General features: G+C 45.9%; 1 protein-coding gene across 4 annotated transcripts in view; it reads right to left on the bottom strand.

Moving 5' to 3' along the window:
* CLCN3 (chloride voltage-gated channel 3) overlaps positions 1 to 15,479 on the bottom strand; it is a 1,376,048-nt gene that overhangs the window by 170,646 nt on the left and 1,189,923 nt on the right. For all 4 annotated transcript variants that reach the window (XM_069631401.1, XM_069631403.1, XM_069631402.1 and 1 more), the window contains one exon: positions 36 to 222. In XM_069631401.1, the coding sequence (XP_069487502.1) occupies positions 36 to 222 (187 nt within the window). The remainder of the gene's footprint in view (positions 1 to 35; positions 223 to 15,479) is intronic.

The following is a 15,479-nucleotide window of genomic DNA, read 5'->3' as shown; positions in this document are numbered from 1 at the left end:
ATTATGATCATCATGTAAATAGCTAATGCAATTACCTAAACAAGCTGCAGCCCCAACCATGGCATAGAGACCAGGTGTGATACAATCCGCCCCCACTTCACACCACTCCTTAAAGATAAACCAGTCATGGTGATAGTAAGCCAGCTGCTCCACCGCAATGCCCACAATCCTTCCTGCGATTGCTCCGATTGCCATGCTGGGTATGAACAGCCCTGAGGGAACCTAAAGGAACAACACAACAATGGTTAGGAGAAGCTGTTAGGCAGAATTATATGCAGTACCCTTTGGGAACACCACACACAATTAAGACTACAAGTGACAGTACAAATTCACCGTACAAATTCACAGTTAAAGTGGTAGCGATGGCTGAGCAGCCAGACTTATCTCAAGAGTAAGTGAGCAGTATCAAATAGTTACACAAAGGACAGCAATTACTATGGATTCAAACAAACACTGAATCAAGGTTTTCAAGTGAAAGAATAGAAGTTTATTTTTACTCTTCAGTAGTATAACATTTCACTATTATTAAAGCAGTTTAAAAATCACACTCTTAATAACCACACCACTCCCAAAAGGTCCGGACAAGTTAAGCTCACAAAATGAAGTGGGAGCAAAATGGCACTCCAGCAATTTTAAAATGGAAGGAAAGACAAAGTTAATAAAAATTGAACCACACCAACAGGTAAGTACTCAGGGCAGTTGAGCAAGAGGAACTACAATGATAGAATCAGGTAAAAAAGGCTTGGGGCCAAAGTCACTAGGTCAAAAGTCTTTTGCTCAAGATCACACGGTTCATGGTAGTTCGCGGTAAAGTTCGTGCCACGGGTTGCGGACGAGGTTGGTTGGCAGAAAAGTTAGTTCAAAAAGAAGAGCAGGACAAGCCCTTGGATTGGAGAAAGATTTCAAACACTTTCACCGCGGTTGAACGAAACGAGCAACCGGATTTGCACAGTACCTTAAAACAGAGAAGAAGCTGTAGCTGAGGTGGACGTTCCTGGTAGTTCCTGCAGGCTCACAGTTACTGAAGCGACTGTCGGACTGACAAGAAGTAGGAAGACTGGAGGGTCCTGCACTACCCAGGGAAGAAACCATCAGCAGAGCAAAGCAACACATAAAAGGTGTGCTCCTTAAAACCCAAGCAGGGTCCGACCTTCCTGGCTATCCGGCCCACTGTAGCTCTGTACAGTGAATTCGACCAGAGGAGGGGTCCTGGCTTGAAGTTTGGGCGAACTGGTTGGTCCCACCAGTACAAGTGTTAGGGAGAATTCTCTGTTAAGGCTAATTCCCAAACCTAGGGAGTCCCCCAGCAGCTTTGCTGGATTTTTGGGGTTTATTTTTTTCTCCTGCTAAGAGTGAGACTCTTTTTCTCCCACTCTTAGACATGATTTGAGATATCCTTTGACTTTGTAATGTGTTTTATGGGCTATGGGGTCTTTTACTCCATAGGATTCATGTGGTTTTGGTAAGTGTGTTACACAGCACCCTCAGTGCAGTAACACAGGGGTGTGATAGTGACCCCCAAACATAGACTCCATACCCTGGGACTGACTACTGTCTTCCCAGGGCATGTAAAGTCACCATTTACTTTACTAGTCTTAAATTGTGAACAGAACCAGTACAAACCATCATATTGTGGAAGTACTGGTAGGGGTAATTAGATTGCCCCTGGGTCTGTTTTTCGAGGGGGGCACTGTGCAGTCCCCCCTCGTCGAGTTTCTGGCTGGTGGCAGTTGTTACCACGCGAAATATTCCACCGGACTATTTCCTATGGGATTTTCCCATTCATTTTAAACGCACCACTTTTTTGGTGCATTGTTAAAGATACCGCCGGGTTATTTAGTTAATATTTATTCCCCGGTTGGGCCATTTTGCCAGGACTCGGTTTTAAAATGGCGTTTGTGTTTGCCTCTGTAACTCCAACCCAAGTCGAGCCCTTTGTGCCACTCTGTCTGGGTCTACAGGATGTGTAGGAGGGGGGTTTAGGCACCCTGGACTGAGCTGCCTCGGCAACTCAAGTCGCACTCTTGTGTGATTGGCCCAGTGGTAAGCCGCCCGGCTCACCACTTTGCATGTTTGAGTGACAGCTAGGACTGATGAATGGGGGTTTTCTGCATAAAAGCAGGGCTTTGGGGACTGGAACTTCAGAAGTCGCCACAGGACCAAAGAATCCAAAGAGGGAGAAGCTGAGCCGACCTGCAACGACGATACCACCGGTGGAGCCCTGCTGAACCATCTCACCACTTCCCAACGACAGAGAAGATCTTCATCCCGGAGAGTCTTCTTCCTCTGAACTGGTGGGGATAATCAGTTTGCCCTCTTTTTCGCCTTCCTGGATCGTCTCGTGGTCGAATCGCCCGTGCTAAGCACCCCGGCGGCCGGATAGCCACGCTTCACCACTACCGTGAAAAAAAGGGTAGTACCTTTTAACCAGGAAACTCCGCGGCTGGTTTCTTCCCTGGCAGTGCAACGACCTCCAGCTTTCCTCCACGTCGAGATCTTCTCTTCCCCTGGACGAAGCACCGACTTCCACCCGCTGCCAGGAACAACTGCCCCCGCTGGAGCTTTCTCACCATTTCAGGTACTGTGTCCCGCCTGGTCCCCCTTGCAACAGACTGTTCAAGGTGTCCCGTAAATCCTTGACTTTCTATCCTGGGGTGACCTGGGACCTGCTAACTAACTTTTCCTGACTTGATCCAACCATTTTTGAACTATCTGCAAAGACTCTTTAAAGTACTATTCAACTGTGTGATCTTGGACACATTCCGCCTTGCTCTTTCCAAGAGTGGGCCTGGCCTATGAATTTCTTGCTCCTCAGTAGACTCTGCCTTTTCTGACTTGCTCTGGTTCTCTTAAAGTGTTGGTATTGTGTATTTTCCTAATTCTGCCTTTTTCCCTCCTTTTTTAACTAACTTACTGGAGTGCCATTTTAGGTTAAGCGCTCACCTCTGTCTGTAAATAAGTGGTGTTTTAACTAAGACTTGTTCAATAAATAATCAGGGATGTATATATATTAATAGTGACTGTGTTTGAACTTGCTTGCCATATTAGTGTTCGTGTGTTTTACAAAGTGTGTTTTTAAATAAATAATGATATACTTTTATACCCAAGCTCTGGTCAGTGTTTGCTTGTGCTACTGTATTTTAGTACCTATCCTGTATACTCTATATACTGTCTAACTCTTCTTGAGAGAAGTCTGGCTGCTCAGCCACAGCTACCAGGTAAATCTGGGTGGTACAGACTGCTACCAATTGGGTTTACTGCCAACACCTGTAGTCTTAAGCCTTTTGCAGTGGTCCCTAAGGGAACTGCACAGGTTTCTGCCTAACATCAAGGGAAGAAGATTCCTGGAGGATCTTCTGTCGTCGGATTCTGAAGATTCGGACCTGCAGCAGGGCTTCACCGGGCGGTTCAGTCGTTGTAGGGGTCCTCTTCTGTCAGCTCCTCGTTGGTTCTTTCGTTCCAGTGGTGACTCTGCCTTTCCAGTCCCAGAGACCTGCGTTTTATGCAGTTTTCCCCCATTCATACAGCCTGGCTGTCAATCACACAGCAGGGTGGCTGTCCTGGCAAGGACAGTCACCCAGCCAATCAAACAGGAGTGCGACTTGGGTTACCAAAGGACCCCATGGCAGGGGTCCTAAGACCCCTCCCTCACATCCTGCCTACTCAGACTTTCAGGCGCCTTAAGGAGGGCTTCTGTGCAGAAGCCCGCCAAAAGACGGCGAACAAAGGGACCAAACCGGGTTTGGCGCACAGAGTAAAACACAAGAATGCTATCAATATGTTGAATGATTCGCTTTTAGAATTTTTCCAGATACAACCAATGATAGAGTTATTGATCGGTGGTGACTTTAATTCCTATTTAGATGCATCGTCTAAGAGCTCCATTCCTTTGGAATCTTCGCAACATTTTAAAACATCGTATCAGAATGGCTTAAGTTGGAGTAACTTTTTGTCTAGTTGGCAATTGTGTATTATCAATTTTATTCGATCTAAATCATCTTGCACTTGGCATAGGGGCAATGCCTCTTCGACCATTGACTACATAGTGAGCTCCAAGAAGCTTTCGGGTTTACTCTCTCTGGTAAATCCATCTATTCTGCCCTATGGAGACCATGCCATCTTAGAATGCACGTTGTCAGGGACAACTGAGTTATTTGATAGGGCCCATTTGTTAGCTTTGGTCCAGGGCGATAGATCGCTGATTTCTATTCGTTGGAACAAGTCCATTTGTCGTCGTTTGACTTTTTTAGTCAATCGTGACTGGTGGCCCGACATGTGTGTTTGTGACACGTCGCTTGGCACAATCCTCGAATGGAATATGCAGATGATTCAGTTTCATCTTAAGCATCTTGCTGATGAAGCTGTGAACCATACCCAGAAGTTACATCCTTTTAATATATTGTCAAACAAACTGTCGAAATTGAAATCTGAAAAGAACATTGCATTACGTGCTCTAAAAAAAGAATTTGAGACTCAGCAAAGGAGTTTGGCTTTGTGCGCAAAAAAGAAGGTGCTCAGGTTATATAAACGTAAGATAAAGGCTACTCGGTGTGCTTTTCATCTATCTAACAATCAAAACATGGTTCAGCTTTTATGTAATCACAATATTCGTGATATTTGGAAAATGCTTAGAACACCAGACAACTCAAACATAGCCCATATGGAACCTGCAATTGATGGTAATACATGGTTTTCATTCTTTGAACAGAAATACAGTCTCCCGACGAGCTTCTGTGACGAAGATATGTCATATCTATTGAAATATATACCTGAGCACTGTCCGTGGGTGCTCAATGATGTCATAGGAGCAATTGAGAAGCTGAAACCGTCGAAGTGTGCTGGCCCTGATGGCTTACCGCCATGTGTCATAAAAGATGACCCTATTTTTTGGGCCAATGTCTTTTTGAGGATATTTAGATCTATTTTTTCATCCAAAGCTCTTCCAAATTCCTGGGTTAAGTCGATAATTATTCCCATACACAAAAAAGGACCCTGCACCGATCCCAATTCCTTTAGGCCAATTGCCCTTATTGATGTCGCTGCCAAGCTTTTTGCCCTTCTTCTACTTAATGAAGTTGAGAAACATATCAAAACAGATAAAGTTCTAAATAAAGTACAGACGGGTTTTAGAAAAAATATGGGGACTCAGCTGAATGCTTCTGTCCTTGCTCATTTACTTGCGGAGGCTCATAATTCTGCACATGGTCCGATTTTCATTGCATCACTCGACTTATCATCAGCATTTGATTCTGTAATTCGTAATAGGTTGTGGAAAAAAATGATAAATCTCAATTTTCCACAAAGTTTGGTAGCGCTTATTGCTCTTTTGCACCAACACACTTCCATTAGAGTGCGCATTTCAAGTAAAGGTACTCTAACAGATTCTATTCCAACGGCAATTGGCGTTAAACAGGGTTGTAATCTTGCAGCAGTGCTCTTTAACTTATACCTCCATGACATTGAAGGTATTTGGGATTCCTCTAAATCTTATTCTGTAAAGTTCGGAAAGATTCATCTCTCGTGGTTGGCTTATGCCGATGATATATTACTATTTGACAGCACGCAATCTGGGCTGCAAAATAAATTAGAGACATTTGTGCTGTATTGTAGGAAAAATAATCTCACTATAAACCCCTCAAAATCAAATATCCTGATACTTTCTTCGAAAAAAAAGATTCGGAAGTTTCAGTGGCACTTAGAGTCCTCTATTATTCAAATTGCAGGCCAGATAATCTATTTGGGATATAATCTGTCAAATAATTCATCTGCACTCTTTTGGCAACGTGCGATTGCAGAAAAAGTGATACCTTTACAGAATCAAATGCGAATTATCTGTCGTAAACTTTGTAAATTTTCTTTGAGTCCACTATTTGAATTTTATTCAAAAAAAGTTGAATCTATCATTCTTTATGGTTTAGATATGAATTTAAATGATTTAGCGAGGTTTTTGAATAGACTGCAAGCCAAGCTATGGAAAACAACACTATGTCTTCCTTCTTCTCTTCCGAATGCAATACTTCGTCATGAGCTAGGTCTAAACTCACTGGCAGCACGATATAAATGGCGTCTTCTGAAAACTTATTTGAAAATGAGTTTCCCAGAGGAAAACTCACTGTACGAGGACTTTTGTCATATGCTAAGAGCATCGCAGCCGCGATCTATTGCTGACTTTAAGCGGCGTACATTGTCCGTCCTTGAAAGTATTAATATCTCTGCTGAAGATCTTCAAAGCAGTTTTCACATTGCACATAAGCGTGTTTTTTTGAATGACTGGGCAGAGACTTGCACTCAAATATCGAGTTACTCTTCTTTCTCTGAATATGCACGTTTTAGGCACGCTCAGGTGCCTCGGCAGCAATATCTTGTGCTTATTCCGAGTGCGGAAACTCGTTCAGATTACATGCGCTTTCGACTCGACTTACTGCACACGAAAGTAAGAACCAAGTATTGGGGCACTAGAGATAGAGAAGAGGTTGATATTAGTTGCAGATTTTGTAAAAAACCTGAATGCACAGAGACTCTGAAACACCTTTTTTTGTTCTGTACAATTTTTGAAATGGCGAGAGTTAATAACATTTCAGCATTTAGTACTACTTTTACCCATATGGGAAGAGAATTAATTTGGACCCGGTGTATGTGGGGCTCTAGTAATTCCATAATTTTGGCAACGGTGCGATTAGTGAAAATAATTGAGTCCGCCCTTTTTTCTCTGTGTTGATGGTAATTGTGTGGTTGGGACTTTTTGAGGACGTTGTTGAGTCCCTGTGCTTCTGCGTTTTATGTTTTTATGTCGGATGTGTTTTTATGATGCGACGGGTTTTGTGGCATTTGTGTAAGTAAAGAATATGTTTGTAATTAAGCAACAGTAAGGGAATATAAATGCCTGTTTTATATAAATGCTAGTTCTTAAACAATATGTATTAATGTGAAATGTAATTGGTTGTAAGTGTTGTAAACTAATTTTGTAAAGATGCGTTAGCATCAAAAACAAAATAAAAAAAATAAAAAAAAAAAATGGCGAATAAACCCAGCCGGAGCCGAAATAGAATATATTTGGTCAAGCAGGTTTATGTTTGAGTCTAATATAATAGCCTAAAACAATACCATGGTTATTTAAGATAAACGTGGTATGAAAATTTGGGTAGTTACCACTGCCACCAGCCAAGTCTTGATGAAAAGGGAACGAAACAGTGCTCCAAGAGAAACAGACAAAAAGGGGTAAGAATGAACCCTTTCCAGTACTCCATATAAGATGGGGTGTACTGGGTCTGTGGTTTAAAAGAGACTAAATAAAGTTAATGGCAACTTTACATGTTTCTGGGAGACAGTAGTCAGACCCAGAAAGATGGAGTCAGTGGGAAGTCTGAAAGACAACCCTGTATCACTGCACTGAAGGTGCTGTTTAACACATATAAAAATGATGCTCATGGATTAGGTGAGGCTCCAGAGCCCCAGATCACACAAATGGTAAAAACACACACAGCAAAACACATGTAAGAGTGGGAAAAAGGCTCACACTCTTACCAGGTGAAAAAAATAAACCCTAGAAATCCAGCAAAGCTGCTGAGGGACTCATTAGGTAAGGGAAATCACCCATTTATGAGAATTCTCCCTAAAAGAAGCACATACTTACACTGATATTTCTGAAACCCCTATTTTCTCATCAAATTACTTTCTCAAGAAACACTTCTATAAGCTGAAAAACTCCATCAACCTATTGCAATTCAATCAAAACAACAAAAAGTTGCTCCTCCACGCATGGTGATTGCAAGGTTCTTAAACTACCGAGATCGGGATGCACTGTTACAACTGGCACGCTCGAAGGGCACGATTACTTTCAACGGGTCCAGGCTGGCCTTTTTCCCTGACTACATGAGGGAGGTACAGAAGGCGAGGCAATCCTTTGGAAAGCTTAAAAAACATTTGCAAACGCTTGGTGTCAAGTATGACATGCTTTTCCCTGCATAGCTGAAAATTTATCACAAAGGGACTAAGTTCCACTTTGATGATCCCGAAAAGGCATGGCGCTGGGCAGAGCAACACATCGAAGGAGACTGGTCGACATCCCGAGGCCCTAAAGACTGAAATCCTGGACCACCACCGGAGCAGCGTCAAATACCAAACCAACCACCACTGCTGGACCGACCGAGAGATTGGGGTGACGGAGCCCGCCCTGATCCCTGATGTGGATTCACCCTCCAGCCGGCAGGCGGTCGGTCACTTTATGGACGACACTGCAGGAGGCCCTTGGTGACCCACACACAGCGTTTCACATATCCACAGGGCGGTAAACGGGGGACTGATACCCTTGCGTCTGGGTGCCACCCCCCCCTCCAAACTCTTATTTTTTTGAACTACAGTTGGGACTGTTAGTGCTGGCACCGAACTGTTTTTGAATGTCAGCAAGGTTAGGGCGACAGGTACTTCGAGTTGGGGTGGAGTATGGGGAGGGGGAGGGTGGGAACAGTTGGGAAGAGTTTTTAGTTACCCCAGGGCCACTTTACTCCTGTAGGTTTCAGGGAGTGACGGGGTTCCTGGTCAGTTGGGACCGTAGCAAGCTCGAACAGCATTTCAGTCACCAGTTACTGTTGATACACTACACCGGCACACACCGGGATTCTACCCCCATATCTTACTCGTCAGCCCCTCTTATGCTCTTGCTAGATGGAACCGGACTAATCTCAACTGCCGGTGACTACATGTCCCAAATCCCTTAAGGTCCTCACCTGGAACGTGAACGGGATGGGGTCTGCGATTAAGCGACGCTTAGTTAAAACAACTGCTCAAGAGATACTCGCCCGATGTGGCCCTGCTTACCGAGACACACCTTGCAGGTTCACACTGTAACTTCTTCCTGCGGACCAACTATAGGGCTGCCTTTCATTCGAGGTACACCATGGGATCTAGTGGCACCCTTATTCTTATACATAAGTGCGTCCCATTTGCCTCGCAAGAAGTGGAGAGAGACCCTAGGGGTCGTTACGTGCTGGTCCTTGGGACACTCGGGTGGGGGGTGGTGTTGGGGGGAGCTTTAGGTTTGTCTCGGTCTACTCCCCACCGGGTCTGGGGCAGGAGCTTCTGGTGGAACTGACCACCCTGTTGGGCAAGTATCAACCCGATAAGTGGTTTCTGGGTGGAGACTTTAATGATGTGATGTGTAACACCATGGACCGATCCCACCTTAGACACCGTAACCCGGATGCCCCCACGGGACTATCCAACTTTGCATCCGCCTTGGGTCTCTGTGATGTGTGGCGGGAATTGCACCGGGGAACCAGAGGGTATTCATTCCACTCGGGCGCCCACGGCTCCCTTTCTAGGCTTGACTATTTGTTCCACACACTGAGCTTTTTAGAGTAATCTCGGCAGACTTACTTCCCAGGGGAATCTCCGACCACTCGCCTCTGGTGGTGGAGACGCGGCTGCAGGGTACGATCCCCCTCAGGAAGTCGCGGCTGAACAACTATTATCTGGGTTGTCCGGAATTGGTGAATCGCCTCACGGAAATCTCGACGGAATATTTCTAGATTAACGATACTGGCAAAAACGACCCAGTGGTGGTATGGGAGGCCTATAAAACCGTGCTGCGAGGTGAAATAATCTCCTGGACGGCGAATAGGAAAAGGGAGAGGCTTCAGAAGATAGGCGAGGCGGAGAAGGAGGCGACCCACCGGGAGAATGACCATATCCTTGACCCAACCCCTCACACCCACACTTCCCTCACACGGGCCACCGAACGCCTCCGGAACCTTATGCTAGACAATGCCAAACAAGCCCACTGGGAATCCAGAGCAAGGATATATGAGGTTGGGGACAAGGCTGGGAAACTGCTGGCCTGGCTGGAGATGCGAGACGAAGGACAGCGATGTGTCCAGGAGATCCTCACCCCAAGGGGAGAGAGATGCCAGTCAGACTCTGTCCTTTGACCCAACCCTCCTTGATAACATAGGAATCCCTACCCTGTCGGAGCAACAGAAGGAGGTACTTGACTCCGAGCTCACGGAAGCCAAAGTAGCAGAGGCCCTAGCGCAACTGCAATCGGGGAAACCCCCGGGGCCAAACGGGTTCCCGATCGAAATCTGGCAGAAGTTAGGAAGTAACAACATAGCACCTCCCCTGTACCAGATGCTGTTGAATGCCCGAGACCAGGGTTCCCTCCCACAGGACCTTTGTAAGGTTACCATTGTAGTCATTCCTAAACCGGACAAACCCCCGGAGATATGTGCCTCTTATAGGCCGATCTTGTTAATTAATGGCGAAGCCAAAGTCTTAGCCAAGCTGTTAGCCAACCGGCTCCAACCGGTGGCGGACACCCTGATACACCCAGATCAGTGTGACTTTATGCCTCATAAATCAACCCGAATGAATCTGCGCCGACTCCACCTGGCGATGGAACGGGCTCCTATCCTCGATACTCCACTGGCCCTTTTAGCAATTGATTTTGAAAAGGCATTTGATTCAATACGGTGGGACAGTCTTTGGGGAATTATGGTACGCATGGGGTTTGCAGAGGGCTTTCTGGGATGGGTAAAACTGTTATATTCGAACGTACAGGCAGAGGTCAGAGTGAACGGGTGGACTTCCCGATCCTTCCCCCTGGGCAGGGGTACACGACAGGGGTGTCCCCTTTCCCCCCCTCCTTTTTGCCCTTGCGATCGAACCGTTGGCTCTCTGGCTCCGTCAGAGTGGGGCATGGATGGGATTCAGATGGCCTGAGGGACACGAAGATCGAATATCCCTTTACGCTGACGACCTTCTGCTGTATCTGGCTGAACTGACTCGGAACTGCCCTCTGGTAACCCAGATGCTCGTGGACTATGGGGAGTTTAGCAGGTTGAAAATTAACTGGAAGAAATCCGTTCTCTTCCCGGTGAAGGAGGGGGAACAGGCCATCCCACCATACTGCCCGTATCAGTTGGAAAGGCAGGGCTTTAAATACTTGGGAATCTGGATAACAAGTGATCTTACCACCTACACAAAGCACAATCTACAGCCGATCACTGACCGATTTGCTGCCGACATCCGTCACTGGAAGCTTCTCCCCCTGACTAAAATGATGGCACTCCCACGATATCTCTATGTCCTGCAGAACGACCCACTTACGATCCCCACTTCCGAATTCAACCGGATAGATACCCTTCTTAGGGAACTCATCTGGGGGGGGGGAGGCCAGTCACGTATAGCTTTGAGCACTTTGCAGAGATCTATCTGGGAGAGAGGGATGGGAGTACCCCGCCTCCAAACTTACTACTGGGCTTCACAACTCGTAGTGGTCAATGACCTGCTTCACGGTGACCGGGCACTGCCTCACATCAAGGCTGAGGTGGACGCCATGCAATGTACAGATCCAATACATCTATTATCTCAATTCCCACAGCGGCCCTCTCTCCCGATGATTGGGTCGCACACCACCGCCGTCTGGAGGCAGGCACACGTGTTTGTGGGGTCGGGAAACAAGATTACCTTGGCACAACCCCTATGGCATAACAGCAACCTGAAAGAAATAGAGAAGTTTGAACCATGGCCACGCTGGGTGAGAGCGGGAATCTTGAGGGTAGAAGACATCCCGAGGGACGGGAAGTTAATCTCGTTCGAAGACTTACAGGACAAATTCCAACTGCCAAATACCGAGCGGTACCACTTTATGCAATTGATTCACGCTCTGCATACCCACATACCTCTGGAGGAGGTGGTCCCCGACTACACACCCATAGAACGTGATATACTCCCAGCCTACATCCCCGCCAAATGCACGTCCATCCTTTATAACACCATCACATCCTTTGCTACCTCCGAATTACTGCGACTACAGACCAAATGGGAAAGGGATGTGGGTGAAATAGCTCCAGAGGACTGGGTACAGGTTTTAATGCATCCGCGAGAGGTGGCCATCTCGTCCAGGTTGAGGCTTGTGCAGCTTAAGATCCTGCACAGGGTGTACTACCCTAGGACCACCCTGTATGGCTGGAAGAGGGCAACAAACCCGAACTGTCTCCGGTGTGGAGAGGAAGAAGGAACCTTCTTTCATATCCTTTGGTCATGCCCCCAGATCCACGTCTTTTGGAACGCTTGCTGCACAGAACCGTCTAGGGTACTCACTCGCTCTATCGAACTGGACCCACGGGTCCTGGTCCTTGGGGTGCCTGATGAATCCGATTCCAATAAATGGGAGAAACTGCTTTTGAGTACCGCGGCGCCCCTAATGAAACGTAACATTGCACAAAAGTGGGGAGTCCCGGACCTCCCAACCCCCCAACCCTGGAGCAGTGGGTACTGGATATGGACTTGTGTGCCATGATGGAACAACGGATCTACAGTATGAGAGGATGCCCAACTAAAGCATCCAAAATATGGGGGAAATGAGAAGAATATGGGCCCTGAGGGCCGGACGCTGGTAGTCATCGTATGACTGGCTTGAGAGCAGGCCTGGGGGGAGGAACGATGGTGGCCGGTGACATTAATAATTGGCAGAGCTTTGACGGGGGATGCTGTTCTGTAATGCTTTTGCTGTCCTTTTCTCTTGTTTTTGTTTTCTTGTTTTGTGGTTGTTTCGACCTTGTTATGAAAAACAATAAAATGTTTTATTAAAAAAAAAAAAAGTTTTATAGTGGCATACACTTATGTAAATATGCATTTTTTAAACTCTATTACATTTGAACACACCTGCTAGGAAGAAGCGCATAATCAAAACAAAAGGAATAACAAATATTTATTCTGAAGCCTAACCACCCCAACATCAACAAACAACTTTTGGCTTCTACATAGACTCCACGCTCACCTTTGGTAAACAAGTAAATGCTATGGCCTCAGCCACATCTTATTAGCTTGCAAGTGTAAGAGCAGCCAAGCCCTTCTTTTCACCCAATAACTGCATCACTTTAGCGAGAGCCCTAATCTTATCCAAATTGGATTATTGTAATGTTTTATATATAGGCAGCAACAAATACATTACATCCAAAATTCAGACCCTTCAAAACAATGCCCTGAGAGCTGTTCTAAGTCTCCCCAAAAATGCCCACATATCCGATCTTAGGAGATCTGTCAATTGGCTCTCCACAGAAGAAACTTAAAACTTAAAACTGCATCGTTGACACATAAATGCCTTAACCACGCAGCCCCACAATACCTCACTGATAGATTCAGACAAACAGCCTCTCGCCCCCTAAGAAAAGCCAGCTCTAACCTCCTACTAGTACCTAGATTTAAGCTCACTAAATCCGATGGGAGCAGTTTCCCTGTTAAAGCAGCACAATATTGGAACTCCCTTCCCCCTGCTTTAAGGGAAGATCTACCTTACCTACAATTTATAACTAGTCTCATTCAGTGGCTAAAGGATCATGACGTCTGACCCTACCCAACCTGAATCCTTCCTAGGTTCTATTGTATATATGAGACTTCACTGCTTCTGTTATATTTATGTGCCTCACACTTATCTTGTTACTTATTGTATATATCTTCTGCCTGTTGTTCCATGCATACAGCACTGTAACCTTAGCTGTATTTCTCATGTCCACTATGTAACTTAAGCCTAACAACCCTCTTTATGCTTTCGGGCCTGAATACCTCCGGGTCCGGTGCGCAATATAAATAATAAAACAAACAAACAAACAAACAAACAAACAAACATCACATCATTGCAAACTTTGATCCACCATAGATTAAGAAAATCCTGGAACTACACAGCAGGTCCCAAGGTGGCTCCAATCCAAGGGGGAGGAAAGTAGAGAAGGGAACTATTTAAGGTCATCATGCTCGAACTTGCTCTGTTGTCCCTTCACTCTCCACCGGAGATGTCGATACCTCAGCTCAGGTCAGTTAGCATGCTCACCCACAGGACCAGGTGATGTAAAACAGCTTGTCAAAAGGGAACTGGCAGGTCAATTATGTCCCTCATTCGGATCGTACATGAAGGAGTGGTCAGCCTTTTATGAATGAGTGCTACTTCCTCCCAAAGTACACCTGAAACGCCCAAGGAAGCTTTATTTGCCTGCCCCTCTAGATCCTCTTATGGCCAAGTAGATGATGGCAACACAAAAACACTTTCTTTCCGACAGCAACCTGTAACCTTTTCTATGCACTTAGGGGGGTGAAACACTAACAGGACTGGTCTGCCTCTCAATCACTAGATTCAGAACCTTTGTAAACAACCTTTAGGCTTTGGAGATCAGTGTGGTTTGTACCTCATTTCCAAACTGCCCACCAAATCCACAGCAAACCCTGCATATTTAAAGGTAGCACATCAGCCAGTATCTCATCAGCTACAGCTAGCACCTTCAGCTGGTCACCGGTATCAAGTTGCAATATGCTTGCCACTGCACGTTACTTAAAGTGGGCAGCATTGTTGCCCACTCAGACAAGTAATCAGCTTACAAAATGCAAAATCAGATTTTATCCACAGCAATTGTGTTTACAGACCAGACAATACCTCCTGATAAATTGTACTAATTTAGCTTGAACTGCTTTGACCAAGGTTTCAATTGTGTTAGCTTTTACAGATTAATTAATGCAAATCATTAAGCAATGCAATAGTATTTTCTCACCTGTCAGTTAGCCCTTCTGGGGCTCAGATCCAGCATGCCACAAGGATTCCTTTTTCTTCATCATTGTGGATGCCAGAACACTCACTCACGTTGGGCAGCAAATTCTTGCTGATTGCTTCAGGTCAAACACAGGGTTCTGCCTATGGCAAAACCTTGCTCTCTCATAAAGCTTGGCCTGACACTTGCAAATTGTACTCGACGGTTCCACCTGGAAACTACACTAAGGATTTGCTGAAGTTCCAAGGACCATGCATTGGAGAGCTCTGCAACTTCACCAGCAACAGTAACTCACCCTGCTGTAAAAGTCAGCGGTCAAGTTAAATCCAGTGGTGTGACTTCACTATTCCCTGTATTCTCGCCCCCGGGAGTTGCTCCCTTCAGTCCTTTGCTGTCAGCAAATTAAAGCAATGCCCCAGGCTACAGAGGGATCAGGCAGGGGTGAGGCACTTGGCAATATTCTCTGCCACAGGGGGAATCCTTGTTCTTAATTACGACTCAGGCGGCTTCCCCTGCTATTCCAGTTGGAAACCCCCTGGAATGGCACACTTATTAACCACCACTCCCCTGCCCCAGATGCTGCAGGGGAGCGTGCAAATGGGGAGCTGCCAATTGGCAAGTCGCCAAATATCCAGTAGGAGGGGGCGAATGAGAGGTAGGTCCACATACCCTAAGCAGTAGTACGAAGAACCAATGCCTCTGCAGCCAATGGGGAGCCATGCACCCTCTGGAAGCCAAGAACATTTTCAGAATCTTGGGGAGTAGAACAAGTGGAGGGAACGCATACGCAAACAGTTTGTCCTTGCAGATTGACAGGGTGTGCCCCAACAACACGTTCCCCTCCCCTTTCAGGAGCGATAGAAGCATTACTTTATGTTAATTTTCATTGCAAATAGATTTACCGGAGAGGTTGCCTGACTTGAGAAAATCACAGAAAGGACC

The sequence above is a fragment of the Ambystoma mexicanum genome, chromosome 6q (genome assembly GCF_040938575.1).
Source record: "Ambystoma mexicanum isolate Mex_15411 chromosome 6q, UKY_AmexF1_1, whole genome shotgun sequence".
Classification (NCBI taxonomy): domain Eukaryota; kingdom Metazoa; phylum Chordata; class Amphibia; order Caudata; family Ambystomatidae; genus Ambystoma; species Ambystoma mexicanum.
Note: the sequence above shows the minus strand (reverse complement) of the source record. Positions and strands in the feature narration are given on the sequence as shown.